General features: G+C 38.7%; 1 protein-coding gene across 1 annotated transcript in view; it reads left to right on the forward strand.

Moving 5' to 3' along the window:
- The window catches only part of LOC129744560 (leucine-rich repeat-containing protein 70), a 51,823-nt gene continuing 37,381 nt past the window's right edge, over positions 1-14,442 (forward strand). Inside the window, exons 1-2 of the mRNA XM_055737144.1 lie at positions 1-1,235; positions 14,350-14,442. Of these exons, the coding sequence (XP_055593119.1) occupies positions 1,143-1,235; positions 14,350-14,442 (186 nt within the window). The 5' untranslated portion in view covers positions 1-1,142. The remainder of the gene's footprint in view (positions 1,236-14,349) is intronic.

A 14,442-nucleotide genomic window follows, 5' to 3' on the forward strand; every position in this document is an offset into this window, starting at 1 on the left:
AGGGCCGGAAAAATTGTAACTAGTTGGCCTTGAAAACTGGCCCCTGAGGCGTCGCGTAGCGGCGTCTCCAGTCCAAGTTTGCAAAACCAAAACAGCGCAGCTGTGGTCTCATTGAATATATGGGTAAAAATAGTGAGTGTCTGTACAATTTCAAATGTAGGCAAACTACGTCGTCGATGACGACGACGTTCAAACTTCAGCAGAAACGCTCCGATTCAGTTGATCAGCAAGACGATCGCCATCCGTCGCTGGAATAAGTACTTACACCGAGAGGCGCGCGCGTACGCTAATCAATTGCCTTGCCTTGCCGTTTCAATTTTTTTGCGCGCGCGATTAGACTTCAGTTCAAGAACATCTGAGATGCAGTTGTGCGTCGAAATAAACGGCTGCATAGTAGTTTGGCCAGTGATTGCTTAGATCGAGATTACTGTTTGGAAACGGGGCGCGTGCACAGAATTCTCAACTGACGTGAAGATCTTTCACAAAAGAGTTTGTTATTCTTCTGGTGCATTCGGGGGATGTGCTCTGCTGAAGTGTTTCTACTGCCGACCTAAATATTACTAGTCGTGAATCTCCAGCGGCGTGTGTGGAAACTTAGCCATCATTCGTCGCTCAGCTATCGTGGTACATGGCGACCGTCAGAAGGTGGTGGCAAAGGTGTTCCCCCCGTTTCTTCTGTCCGGATAACGGCTTGACGACGCACCATCATCGGCACCAGATAAGATAAGACCACGATGCCACCCCGATACTTATCAGTAGTACCAGGCACTTCTGCGGCCCGGTCCAACTGCAGGTATAGTGCAACCGTTTGGCACCGGACGCTCATTTCTGCGGAGGAACGCGTTGTCGGTAGTACGTTTACCAAGTCCGGCGAGCGAAAGTGAAGGTGTCCCCCACCTTAAGTGTCCCCTCGTCTTCTCCAGGGGAGGAAGATTTGGATTCCAGCAACAGTTTTATTTGCCAAGTGAATCACCCTCATCAGCAACCGCATTGTGGCAGTGAAAAAAATACTCCTTTAATTAGCGACAATTACATTTTAATTCCGAGCGTCGTGATTTGCGTCGTAGAGCGACGATTATATCGAGAGTGATTAGACCAGTGATGGTTCGAGTGATTCAGTGATTCAAGAGAAGAAAAACAAGATGAAGATCCTAAGAAACGTGCTCATTCTAGTCGTTTGTCTGGGACTGGTCCTGGCAGCAGATGAAAAACAAAACTCCAACGACAAAAAGGAAGTAAGTTCCTCCCCCCCAAAAACGTATGATTCAAAAGCTTAAATTCCGCGCAAATTACCGATGTATTTCAAAGTTTTCAATGTCGAATCATTATGGATTGCCGAGCGAGCAAACTTTGTGTGGACTCCCGCACCCCGAGCCGGAATCGAATGCAAAGTTAGGCACTTGATAACAGCACGCTGATAAGATATCTATGGACCGATATTGCTCAACTTGGCCGCCGATAAGTGTGTTTTTTCTCCTCTTCATTTTATTGAACGAGGTGTGTGATACGGATACCTACATACAGTTTTAGAAGGAAATTCGTTCTGAGAAATGTGATTTTATTCGCGCCTGGTCTGAAATCGGTGCGATGAATCAAATTAACTGTAACCGCATCTAACAAAATGTTTCCTGTGGATTGAAAATTGAACCATGCCGTTGAAGTGGTTAAGTTTTTTTCCATCGAACTTTGTTGATAAACCTACATGGAATCAATTTTTTAAATGCCTATTCGAGGACACAAAAGGAAAAATCAAAATGATACAAATTACCTACATTTAATAATAGGATTGGAATCATCAACGGTTACAACACTGAAAATGAATCATTTTAGTTCTAATTTACCTTTTTTTTGATTCAGCACTTTTAGTCTATAGATTGTCTTTTCAACGTGTGAAGGACGTCAGATTGAGCCTTCCCCCTTATTCACCCACACCGGATGTGATTCAAACGGTTTAACGTCCATTCGACCTACTAAACTAGTGTTTAATTAGGCACCCGCTTGAGAATATACCCGGGGTTGGTCTCAACACCATATAGGGTGTCCCATTATGTCAAAGCCTCATTATGAAACAACACTGCTCATTCCGGATGACGTTTAAACTGCTGATTTCTACTATTTAGGTGTTGTTGTTTACAGTTCAACTTAAAACTCTGTATATCGTGAGCTTCACTTTCATAATTTTCGTGAAAATACTTAGAAGCTTTTCCCCGAAAAAGCTCCAAAATATCGTTCTCAAATGGTGTAAAGGGTGTCCACGATGAAATTGCCACACTTTGAAATCTCTCAAACTTTTTAACCGTTGGGTAGAATTTAATGAAAATTTGGGTGGATTTAGTTCACAGTGCATTGTTTTAAAGTCATCTGATCAAAACTAGCGGAAATGGAGTCGAAAGAACAGCTCGTGCGTGATAAAATCTTGCGCATTAAATCGAGAACAATTATCTCTCGCATCGTTCCATCGTTAATACGTTGGGAATCGAGAATTCCGCGGTGTCGCGAGTGATTAAGCGGTTCGAGGAACGATATACCACCGATCGGAAGTCCAGAAATGAAGGAAAAAGTATTCCATACAACAGCAAAAATCACAACCGCGTAGTTGGGGCCTTCAACCGAAACCCGAACGCCTTAGTTCAGGATGTGGCTGAGAACCTGCACCTAAGCCGAAGTTTTGTCCAGAAATGCAAAACTAAGGCTGGGCTTCAAAATTTCAAGGTACAAAAGGCCCCTAATCGCAACGAGAAGCAAAACCAATCCGCTAAGGGGCCGTTCAAATATTACGTAACGCAATTTTTGAGCATTTTCAAACCCCCCTCTCCCCTACGTAACACATTCGTCTCAAAATTTCTAAGCAAAATCCACAAAGCATAACAAACTGCTATACCCCCTCCTCCCTAAAAGCGTTACGTAATATTTGAATGGGCCCTAAAACCGGTGCCAGAAAGTTGTACCTCAACATGCTGACGAAAGTTTAATGCTGCATCATGGACGACGAAACATATGTGAAGGCAGACTTCATACAGATACCCGGCAACCAGTTTTTCACGACCAAGGATAAATTCAGCGTTCCGGAGCATGTCTGCAATCAGAAGGTGTCCAAATTTGCTAATAAATTCGTTGTTTGGCAAGCCATCTGCACGTGCGGGAAGCGGAGTGCACCTTTCGTGACCCACTACACGATGAACGAAAAAGTGCCTCCAGAAGCGGCTGCTTCCTCTCCTGAAGGCCCACAACGTCTCAACAATCTTCTGGCCGGATTTGGCCTCATGCCACTACTTCAAGGACGTGCTCAAGTGGTATTCGGTCAATAAGGTCAATTTCGTGCCGAAAATGTTCAACTCTCCAAACACTCCGTAGCTCAACCCCATCGAGAAGTACTGGGCGATTATGAAGCAGCACCTTCTTAAACGACCTAAGGTGGTGAAGACAGTCGAGGAACTGAAGAAAGTATGGGTTTACATGCAAAAAAAAAACGGTTGATTCACAGGTTGTGCAGAATCCTTATGACCGGGATTAAGGCCAAGGTGCAGGTGTTTGCGTATGGACTGTAAACAAAATACGAATAAAATGGTAAAATGAAGTTTAATACACCCATAGAAGAGGTTGCAAAAATCCAATGCCTATTTAGCAAATCTCTGTGCCGATAATGCCCTGAAATGTGCACTGTGCCGAAGACGGTATGTTTGAAAAACCGTAACTGGCATAAGGACTCGGCTCCCAACTAAAATGATGCATGACCACTACATTCAAGCGAAACAAGAAAAACATTTTATGGGATTTCGTTCCTATTGGATAATTCATCCCAGAAACAAGAAAATAACAATATAAACCACAGCGCCCGTAGGGAGAATCGAACTCAAATTACCAACCATATGGTCTTGCCAGACCGACATCTTAACCAGTGTACTATTTGAGCTTCATGCAGGAAGAGGGATATTTGTCATAGGCATTCTGCCACCGATCAATCACAAAAGAAACGCACGACAGTGGCTTCCCGGCGTTTGGCCTCCTTTCAAGGTATTCATTTGTCTTTCGATGGAAACGGGAAAGGGAACGGGAGTGAAGGAAACGGGAAACCCATTGAATGAGAACTGTGCTTTGCTTACTGCCTGCTATTACATACACACGCTACATATACACAGCTGCTAAAGCCGGGCAGCTTGGCCGGAGCTTGTTTGCCGGTGAATTGAAGGAATATATTCTTGTTGCTTTTGCTACATACACACGCACAGCTTAGCCGTGGTTGTTTGCCGGTGAATTGAATTGAAGGAATGTTTTTTTGTTGCTTTTGCTACATTCACACGCACAGTGCTCGGTTCGCTGGCTGCCTGGTGTTGGCCGATATTTATTTCCATCCTTTTTCGTCTTGTGATGCGATAGGGAGGGACGTGAAAACGTTTTTATTTTGTTTCTTTCAGACATACGCAATTCGGTCGCTCTAAGAGGTTAGTGCCGGTGGATGCAAATCGAATCAGCACCGGTCGCGTTATCTTCGTGTACTAATGATGCTATGTGATTGATTACACGCCATTGGCACAGAGGCTGAATTTTGGGTGTAGCTATTTTTCAATCCCTGAAAAATTGATGGCAATCGGGCCGACGGGATTAATCTACCAAACTGTCCTCAAGCGAGACCGATTGAAACTCTTTGGGCCCTTACCAAATCGCATTTGAGAAAACATGTAAAACCTGCAGATTCTATCGAAAACTTCGCAAAAGACGGGAAAAAGTGTTCAAAGTTATCCCAAATCAGTCTGTGCTGAGGCCTGGGTTGCCAGGTGCCCAGATTTGTCTGTAAAACCAAGACTTTTGACCCTTCGTCCAGATATTGGTCAGACACAGATTTTGCCCAGATTTTTGCTGGGAATGCCCAGATTTTACAGATTTTCAAAATTGAGTGATGAAACCAAGATTTATGCATCGGATTTTATCCGTAAGTGCCAGATTAGACTGAAATCTCGCTTGTATTCATTGGTATTTCACCAAGCATTCATTACCTATTCTTTTTTTTTTAATAAGTATGATACGTGGTAGGAAACAGTGTTCTTAGCGCGATAATAACCTGAATACCACAGGAAACCACATCCCCCCTCCCCCCCCCCCCCCCCCCCCGCTCACACGCACCCTGAAATGTCTTATTTAGTATCAAATTTGTGATCTTCCCTGTGCACAGACAAACACAGACTTTTTTTCAAAATTGCCCAGATTTTTACTCCTCAACACCTGGCATCCCTGGCTGAGGCTAATAAGTTGGATTGTTCGATCTTGGATCGATATTTGGAAAATCAATCAATTTAACTCAGATTTTCGATTTTTTTGGATCGATCCTTTAGCCAGGAAAAGATCGATTGAATCGGTTTAATTTCGATTCGATCTTTCGATCTTTTCCAATTTTAACGTTTCTTTGTGAGTTGAAGATATTTTAATAAAATTTTCATATATCCAACAACAGTGCATCTGTTTGGCATCTGGTCGATATATGCACTCAAAATAAAATTGGTTATTGCGAAATTCCCGTCAGCAGCTTTTGATGTTGTAAGTACCTTCATTAAAGTTTCAAGCATTTTTATGCGTAAAGTAGCTCCCTTTGTTAAAATCGAACAATCCTACTAATAAGTAGTCTTCGATCAAAAGATCGAGACTACTTATTAGTAGAATTGGATCTCTGGTCTACGATTGACTGGAATTTATTTTTTTTATCAATGTAAAAGTGAAAGGGAAAAAACCAATTTACTCCAAAGTTATATTTAAACTGTTAATTTTAACCTTCCAAAGCCGTTCGCTAAATATCCGTTTCGGGGAAATATGCGTTGTAATTTGATTTTGTTCTCCTGGCTGTAAATGTTAACCGATTTTGATGATATTATATTCATTGTGTAGGTAATTTATTCTAATTACTCAACATTTCAAAATAAAGTCGATATGTATTACCAGGATTTCAGAAACTGGTCCAGAAACTTAAAAGTCCGAAAAATAAATTTTATTTTTAAAATACTCATAACTTCTGACAGCTTTTCTGTATTTAATTATTTCATTGATGTTTGAAATTGTCAAGAATCCATCTATCCGACAATGTATATATATATGTTGGGGTCCAATGAAAGTTTTTACCGCTATGACAGATCTTCCGGTAGAAAAAAAGTCTTACTTTAAAAAAACGACATCCAGTTTTTGCTTTGCTTAGCTGTATTTCATTTCCCAATGAACCGATTTTAAAAACTCAAATTTTAGTTTTTTGGCGTTAATTTGATCATTATTTTCATAGAACATACTTGGTCTGTCAAAACTACCAGTTCATCAGTATATTGGAATGATGATAAAGATGTTTGAGATGTGCGCTTCGGGTCATATTGACCCGAACGGCTTTGGAGGGTTAAACAGAACTTAGACATAATGGAACCCCTTTAGTAAATGAATTAATAACGACATTATACAACGTTAATTTTCAAAGTCAGACGACTACAAAACATGTAACATGTGCGATTTCGCGCGTGAGGATTCAGCCTCTCCCATACAAATTCCGCTTTCATCAAACGAGTGATTTACGCGCCAGTTGCACCGTCGTGCCAAAAGGATAGCTGGAACGCAAACCGTTGTTCTATCCGCTCGAAAAGTACCGTAAACTGGGGGATCTTTGATCACTTTTTTCATTCATTTTTCAATATTTTGGAAAGGGTTGCTTTTTCGTAATACCTAATAGCTTTAAAACCCTAACTGAGGTGAGGAGTATAAAACATGATCATTATGATTGCAGTAAATTCAAACGACATTGGTGGTTATAACTAATTGTTTATTACAAAACCAGATTTCGGTAACTTTGATCACTATGGTTTTTACGTATCTCAACATATTATAATTTATTATTTTGATGGCATTAAGCACAGAAGGCTCAAAACATCGAAAACAGTAATTTTTTGTTTGGACTTAATTGAATTTTTAACGTTTTCTTTCAAAAACAAATATACTCGAAAGATGGACAATGTTGTTGCATACATTTAGGGGCAAAAATTATAAACATTTTTCAATATTTTTTGGCCTCAAAAACAAATAAAATTTTACCTTCGTGCAATTCCCTAAGTCCTCGTACTGTTCCCATGTTGTTTTTTCTTCAAACTAAACCATATGATAGGGTTTTTAGCCATTTTTTCTATAGGGGCTTTTTCATGGAAAATGACCGTTTTTTATCAATATCCAAAAATTATCATCAAATGACCATAAAAACAACACTTAAACCAAAACTTAACCAAGAAAAAAGTTGAACTTTCACATTAAACAACCCATTTGCTCCTAAATGCTTACATTTGATCAGGAGAGATGTTTGTTTGTGAGCCTTCAAAAAACCAGATATTTTAAGATTTTAAAATTATATTTTAAGTAATATAAGAAATCTTCTTAAACAAACCAAATTTAGCTTATTTGTAATTCAATTTACAGGCTTTCAAACGTAGTAAACAGTTTTCAGATATTTTAACTTTATACTTATGCCGTATTCGTTTTCATTTGGTGGAAAGATGGTTGTGCACCAACTGCTGTCATCTTCATATAAAAAAAACGTTTTGACAGCACTTGGTGCACAACCAGTGCACCACCAGGATGAAAACGAATATGGCATTAGTTAATGATGATTATCTGCAAAAATTTCATGTTGATCAAAGTTACCCCGCTGATCAAAGTTCCCCCAGTTTACGGTACTCTCTTGCGCATCTCGTCATGGGTTGAACTCACTCTAACAAGTTTTTCCTTCCCGTGATGGAGGCGTAAGCTAGGGAACTGTTTTCCCGAGCAGTTCAACCCGGAGTAAAATAAATAACAAAACATCAAGAAAGAAAACTATAAGCTAAGCGGACAAAGGACGTAAAAAACCTTTTCGAACCAGACGCTATTGTTCAGGGGGAAGCGGAATCTAATTACAACAACATAAACTTGAGAAACAGAATAATTAAATACATTTATTTTGAAGAACTATGTACATGTTGGAAACTTTTATTAATTGACTACATTTGTGTTTCTGTTTTTATAAATGTATTTTTAGATCTTGTTGTTGGTTTCTATTTACATGTTTGTCTCTATTTGTTCCTTTCTTTTGCTTTCCCTATCTGTTGTGCGGTTTTTCTGTTAATTAATGAGAATACGCTTTAATTGACGAAGCTTCTCAACTGGGAAACTGTTAGTTCGAAAGTTTCCAAAACTGTGTGTGATTTAAATGTTTCAAGGGGCGAGAATATTTATATGCGCATATATATTTCGGATCTCATACTCACGAATTCGTATGGCTCAATGCCGTTAAAGCAGAGCGATCTGGCTCTTTGTCCGGAAAAAACTTACTGCTGTTGTTGTTGTTGTTGGAGTTGCGGGACCTTACATGGTTATGATGATGACGATTCTTCGACGATTCAGGTGGTGAATTTTAGTTGGGCGGGTGTTTGGCGTACCGGCAGCCGAAAACCGTGTGGTGACGGACGGTTCCGCTTCCGACGTGGCTTCGTCGGGCAAACTTTGAAGCCTCCCGTGGCTGGATTAACGAGGTTCCGATTGGGCTTATAAATCGCTAGAACGGTTGTGGTGTTGGCTCCCTATATAATAAAATGTCGGACGATATTTCCACAAGAATTAACACACACAGTTCACACACAGAATTCAGTTGAATTTTTACCTACACTAATTCCTAGCCTAATCAGTCTAGCTATAATGGGAAAAGGAACAGAACAACTAACACCTAACTCTCAAGATACTTCACGTGAACTTTTACTTTTACTAGACAATTCGCGAAACAAAACAAAAATGGAAGTCCTCGCTTTAGCCTAAACCACGGTCTGGATCAAAGTGATCGAGCTTCGTTCCGTGGATCCTCAGTTAGGTCGCAAGTAGGAAAATCCTTTGACCATGGGTGCCACATGTACAGATTTATCTAGACAGGTACAGATTTTTGAGCTCATTTTTGGTACAGAATCTGTTCGTACAGATGACAGATTTTCAAAATTTGGTACAGATTTGTACAAATTTTTATCTTTTAAAAATTGAAAAAAGTATCTACATTTGCTTTTATCCAGTTTATTGAAACAGCGTTAATAAAAAAATATTGAAAAAAGGTCAGTTAGTAATTTGTACAGGCAACAAAATCCTGCCACAATTTTCAATTACCGTAATCCGGGGTAAGATTGATCACTTTTTTCAATATATTTCGATTATTTTTTCTGTTAAGGGGAATGTGGCATGTTTTATATTTTTAAAACCAGTACTGGACTCCAATGAATGTGAAATTTATTAGACTACTTTTAATTTGATTTAAAAATCGTTTTCGTCTTTGTTCAAAATTTGATGCTTTGGGGTGACATTGATCAGTCTCTGTTCTGACGGTTTTAACGAATTTATCATAAAGGATAAAAAACACCTTCAGAATATTTACTAATGCTAGTTTATCTATTCAACCTTGATTTTTAACGTTTTATTTTAAAAATATTTATAACCGAAAAAATGACTATGATGCTGCCTACATTTAGAGGCAAAAATTATAATTATTGCTAAATAGTTTGAACTTCAAAACACAAGTGAAATTTTACCTTCACACATTCCCCTAGGCCCTCCTTCTATTTATATTTTCATTTTTTCCTCAAAGATAACGATTTTATAGGGTTTCTATCCATTTGTCGAATACTGGCTTACTCTTGGAAAATGTCCTTATTTTTTAAATATCAAAAAATTATCATTAAATGACTATAAAAATAGCACTTAAACTGTACAAATACAAAGAAAAATAGTTGTTCTTTCATTTTCAACATCCCGTTTGCTTCTAAATTATATTTAGTTCATCAGAAAAGCTGCTTTTTTGCAAGCCTTGGAAAAAATAGATATTTTTGGATTTTGAAATTACATTATTATAACCTTCTATCCATCTATATAAAAAATTTCATAATCTTCAGATGTCCCTACTAAAAAGGACATCACTTTTCACCGCTGGGCCGATAAATCAAAGTAACAAACAAAAATTACGGTGGTTAATCTCTTCATAAAATTAAATAATAACTTTGGCCAAAAAGAAATAAAAACACGACATCATAGCATCGGTGGTTGGTCACTATCAGACTATCGACCGTACCGTTTCGCATGCAAACCCCGCATGTAACGAATGCGAAGATAACAAACTGAGAAGACTTAAACATCGATAGATGCGTTTCTGAGTTAAAGGGAGCTTATCTGAGCGATCACATACCATCTTTTTGTTCGTCCGCACTACAAGTTCTCGCTTGTGGGGCGGACCACGCTAAGCCTACTAATGTGTGGTGGTAGATGCAACTCTATCTGTATCTACCACTTCATAGTAGTAGGCTCGTGAGGAACAAAAATGTGGTATGTGATGGTAATGCTTCTAGACAAATTCTACCCGCTCATTTTCACCATCTTTCATTTCTTCTAACCTTCTATCCATCTATATAAAAAATTTCATAATCTTTAGATGTCCCTACTAAAAAGGACATCACTTTTCACCGCTAGGCCGATAAATCAAAGTAACATTATTACTAACATAAAAAAAAATTCAAATAAAAACCAAATTTTCCCTTCTTGATACTCAATAAATAGGCTTTCAAATGTAGAAAACAGTTTTCAAAAATTCAAACTACAGACTAAGTTATAGATGATTATGTGGCAAAATGTCATGTTGATCAAAGCTACCCCGGTGATCAATGTTACCCCGTTTTACGGTACTAGTTAATGAACTGTCAGCAATGGAAAGTGTCCCATTTCTAAAAGAACTAAGCTTTAAATGCCAATAAAACCAAAGTTGTCAATCGTCTAAATGATGACACATTGGACACTATCCTTAGAACGAAAAGTTATTTAAGGTTAAACGGCGGATCGAAAAATGTCCTATTAAATATGACGCTAAAATCGTTTTAATAAAACTATGTATCAACATCATGAACATTAGGAAGTGCTTGTTGTGAAAAATATTTTTGAAAGTCAGTTTTTTTAAAGAGAGAAAGTAAAAATGATTCAATGAGTTCACAAAAAGTGTATAACTAAAAAAATGAACTATGTGCAATAAAGTATCTATCTTTTTTAAGATTAAAAATAAGGAAACCAAATCTTCACATATCAACATATTGAATGCAGAACTTTATTTTCTTCGGTACAGATTTTGGTACAGATTTTAGAGTTTTCGGTACAGATGAAAAAGATTTTTTCGATGAGCGGTACAGATTTTCATGTGGCAACCCTGCCTTTGACCTTTGGAAGGGAAATCCGATGACCTACGAATCCGGTCAACGAACTTTCGAACCTGAGTTCGGGTACACCAGCTATGCTCTCGGCATGACATTGGGAATCTCCTTGTGTCTTCCACAACAAGCCAACTGCCCCTTTCATTACCGAACATATTCGGATCTCTGAGAAGAATCTCGAGAGGTGACACTCGATCACTTAAGTCATGAAAGCGGATGTTGTATGCGAAAGTAGAATAAAGGCTTGCATGAAATCTTGAACAACAGATGGTATGGCATTAGCAAAATTACGGAAAGCATGTCGACTGATCATTTCATGAGAACGGCACAATATTGATGAACAATAACAATAAATAATTAACGTGAACTTATATAATAATATTTACAGAAAAGTCTTATATTCGATTTTAAACGTTATTTATATATACAGAAATGTAACCACGTTACAAACATCGTGAGAAATAAAAAAAGAAGTTCAAAATGACTAACTAATTGTTAACTGCTAACAACACATACCTTATAGTAAGATAACAAAACTATACTACACACCACCGACCAGTTCTGAACAATCACAGAACACCATCCATGTCAATTACCACATCCACACATTCCGAAGGTCACTTCCGTCTTTTAAAGAGTGACCTAACGTCACATTTCGAAAATAAATTCAAATCTCATACTTAAAAGTGTGTAACATAAGTGAAAATTTGAACAAATATTTAATCAAATTTATTGCCTCTGGTAAAGTCAAAGAAACGTGTGGGCGGTTGAACCTTATTGTTATCATTCTAAGCAGCGTCTTCAATTTTCACTGTCACAACACAAAAATCTTTCAAATGAAAGGCCAAAGCTTACTACTGTACGTTTGTTTACGATGTTTTCAATTGCAATTGGCTGGTGTTTCAAATGATGATGACTTTAATGATTGCTAACGTGCACCTGATGAGTTTAAAACGAAAATCAAGATCTTCTATTTCAAACGAAAATGAAAATTGTATTTTTAATTTTTTTTTCTTCAATCTAATTTTTTTGGTGAATATTAACTATTTCAAAAAGAAACTTGATATTCATTTCATTGTTATAAGTTTTGCTGATTAAATTAAAAAAAAATGTTTTTTTAATTAAATTGTCTAATAATGATTTTCAACATGAACATGAAAATGGTAGCAAACAATTTCTTTTGACTGTATGCAGACCGGTCTGAATGCTTTGTTCGCTGTCTTTCACCTAAAACTTATAAATTTTCATTTGGCAACAAAAAAAAAGTTATTCGATTGTGAACTTCGAAAGCATTCCAGATTCAAATGATCGAATGAAAATTGGAGACCATGATTCTGAGAATCTTTTTGAATCGTCTGATTGACATTGAACTTCCCTGTAATTGTTAGCATGATATTTCTTTTCATTACATTGAAACTAAAGATAAACTTAAAGATATTCAACTCTCGGTTCAATCTCTTTCCTTCACTCATAAACGATTTACGTATGTTTTCCACAGTAATAATGTATGGGAACTCATTCCGTTTTGTATGGAATCCACTTACCGTAATGGCAAGATGTCAAATCCGGCCAAAACAGTACGGAACAACAGTATCTTCAGGAAAAGACAGCAGACGTTTATTCAAACATTCTTTCACGTAAATTTCTTAGTTGACAGTCCCGAAAGCTATGAAAATGCTGCTTTTCAAGCCACAGGTACAGATGGCTTGCCAAACCAGATATTTCTTCGCGAACTTTGACAGTTTCATGTGCTTGAAAATATCTGCTACCTTCCTCCTTCCTTTTGCCGTATAAAACTCCTGTCTCGGAAGCTGCTTGTAGTCGGCTTTGACGTAGGTTTCGTCGTCCATTACCACGCAGTCAAACTTCGTCAGCATCGTCGTGTGCAGCCTCCGGGATCGCGCTTTGGCCGTCGTATTTTGTTTATAATCGCGATTTGGAGTAACTACCTTCTTGTAAGTCGATAGTCCGGCTCGTTTTTTGGCTCGATGCACGGTTGTAGACGATACACCCAGCTTATTTGCGGCATCTCGGAGAGAGAGGTTAGGGTTTCACTTGAAACTACCGGCAACTCTCTTCGTCGTCTCAGCGGCTTCCGGTTTTCGATTTCCTCCCGATCCAGACTTCCTGGCTGTCGACAAACGATCCCTAAACACTTTAATTACATTTGTAACTGTTGGTTTGCCAACTTATAGCGATATTGCCAGCTTTGCGTGCAAGTAGGTGGGATTTTCGCGATGCGCGAGCAAAATTTGGATACGCTGCTCCTCTTCCTTGGACGGCATTTTGACAACTGAAGAGAGAATTCCAAAACCAAAAAGGATCAACATTACACACACACACACACACACACACACACACACACACACACACACACACACACACACACACACACACACACACACACACACACACACACACACACACACACACACACACACACACACACACACACACACACACACACACACACACACACACACACACACACACACACACACACACACACACACACACACACACACACACACACACACACACACACACACACACACACACACACACACACACACACACACACACACACACACACACACACACACACACACACACACACACACACACACACACACACACACACACACACACACACACACACACACACACACACACACACACACACACACACACACACACACACACACACACACACACACACACACACACACACACACACACACACACACACACACACACACACACACACACACACACACACACACACACACACACACACGCACACGCACACACACACTCACACACACACACACACACACACACACACACACACACACACACACACACACACACACACACACACACACACACACACACACACACACACACACACACACACACACACACACCTTCAAAATGAGGGGTGTTCAGGGTTTTTAAATGCAAAATTGAAAGAAATACGTCAAGTTGATATTGACCAAATCTGGACCGTATCACCCTTTAGTCATGTTTGTTCGACAAGCAAAAGCTTATTATTTTTAAAATTTCTAATGTTTCATCATAATGTTTTCATGAAATTTGGTAAATATTTTACTTTTCATTGCTTCCCTTCCAGAACGCCTCCACAGAAAAGCCAACCGAAGCTCCTGCCAAAGATGACAAGAAGGAACCGAATGCGCTCTGCTCCAGCTGTACCTGTGATGCTGCT

This window comes from Uranotaenia lowii, chromosome 2 (genome assembly GCF_029784155.1).
Source record: "Uranotaenia lowii strain MFRU-FL chromosome 2, ASM2978415v1, whole genome shotgun sequence".
In the NCBI taxonomy this organism is placed as follows: Eukaryota; Metazoa; Arthropoda; class Insecta; order Diptera; family Culicidae; genus Uranotaenia; species Uranotaenia lowii.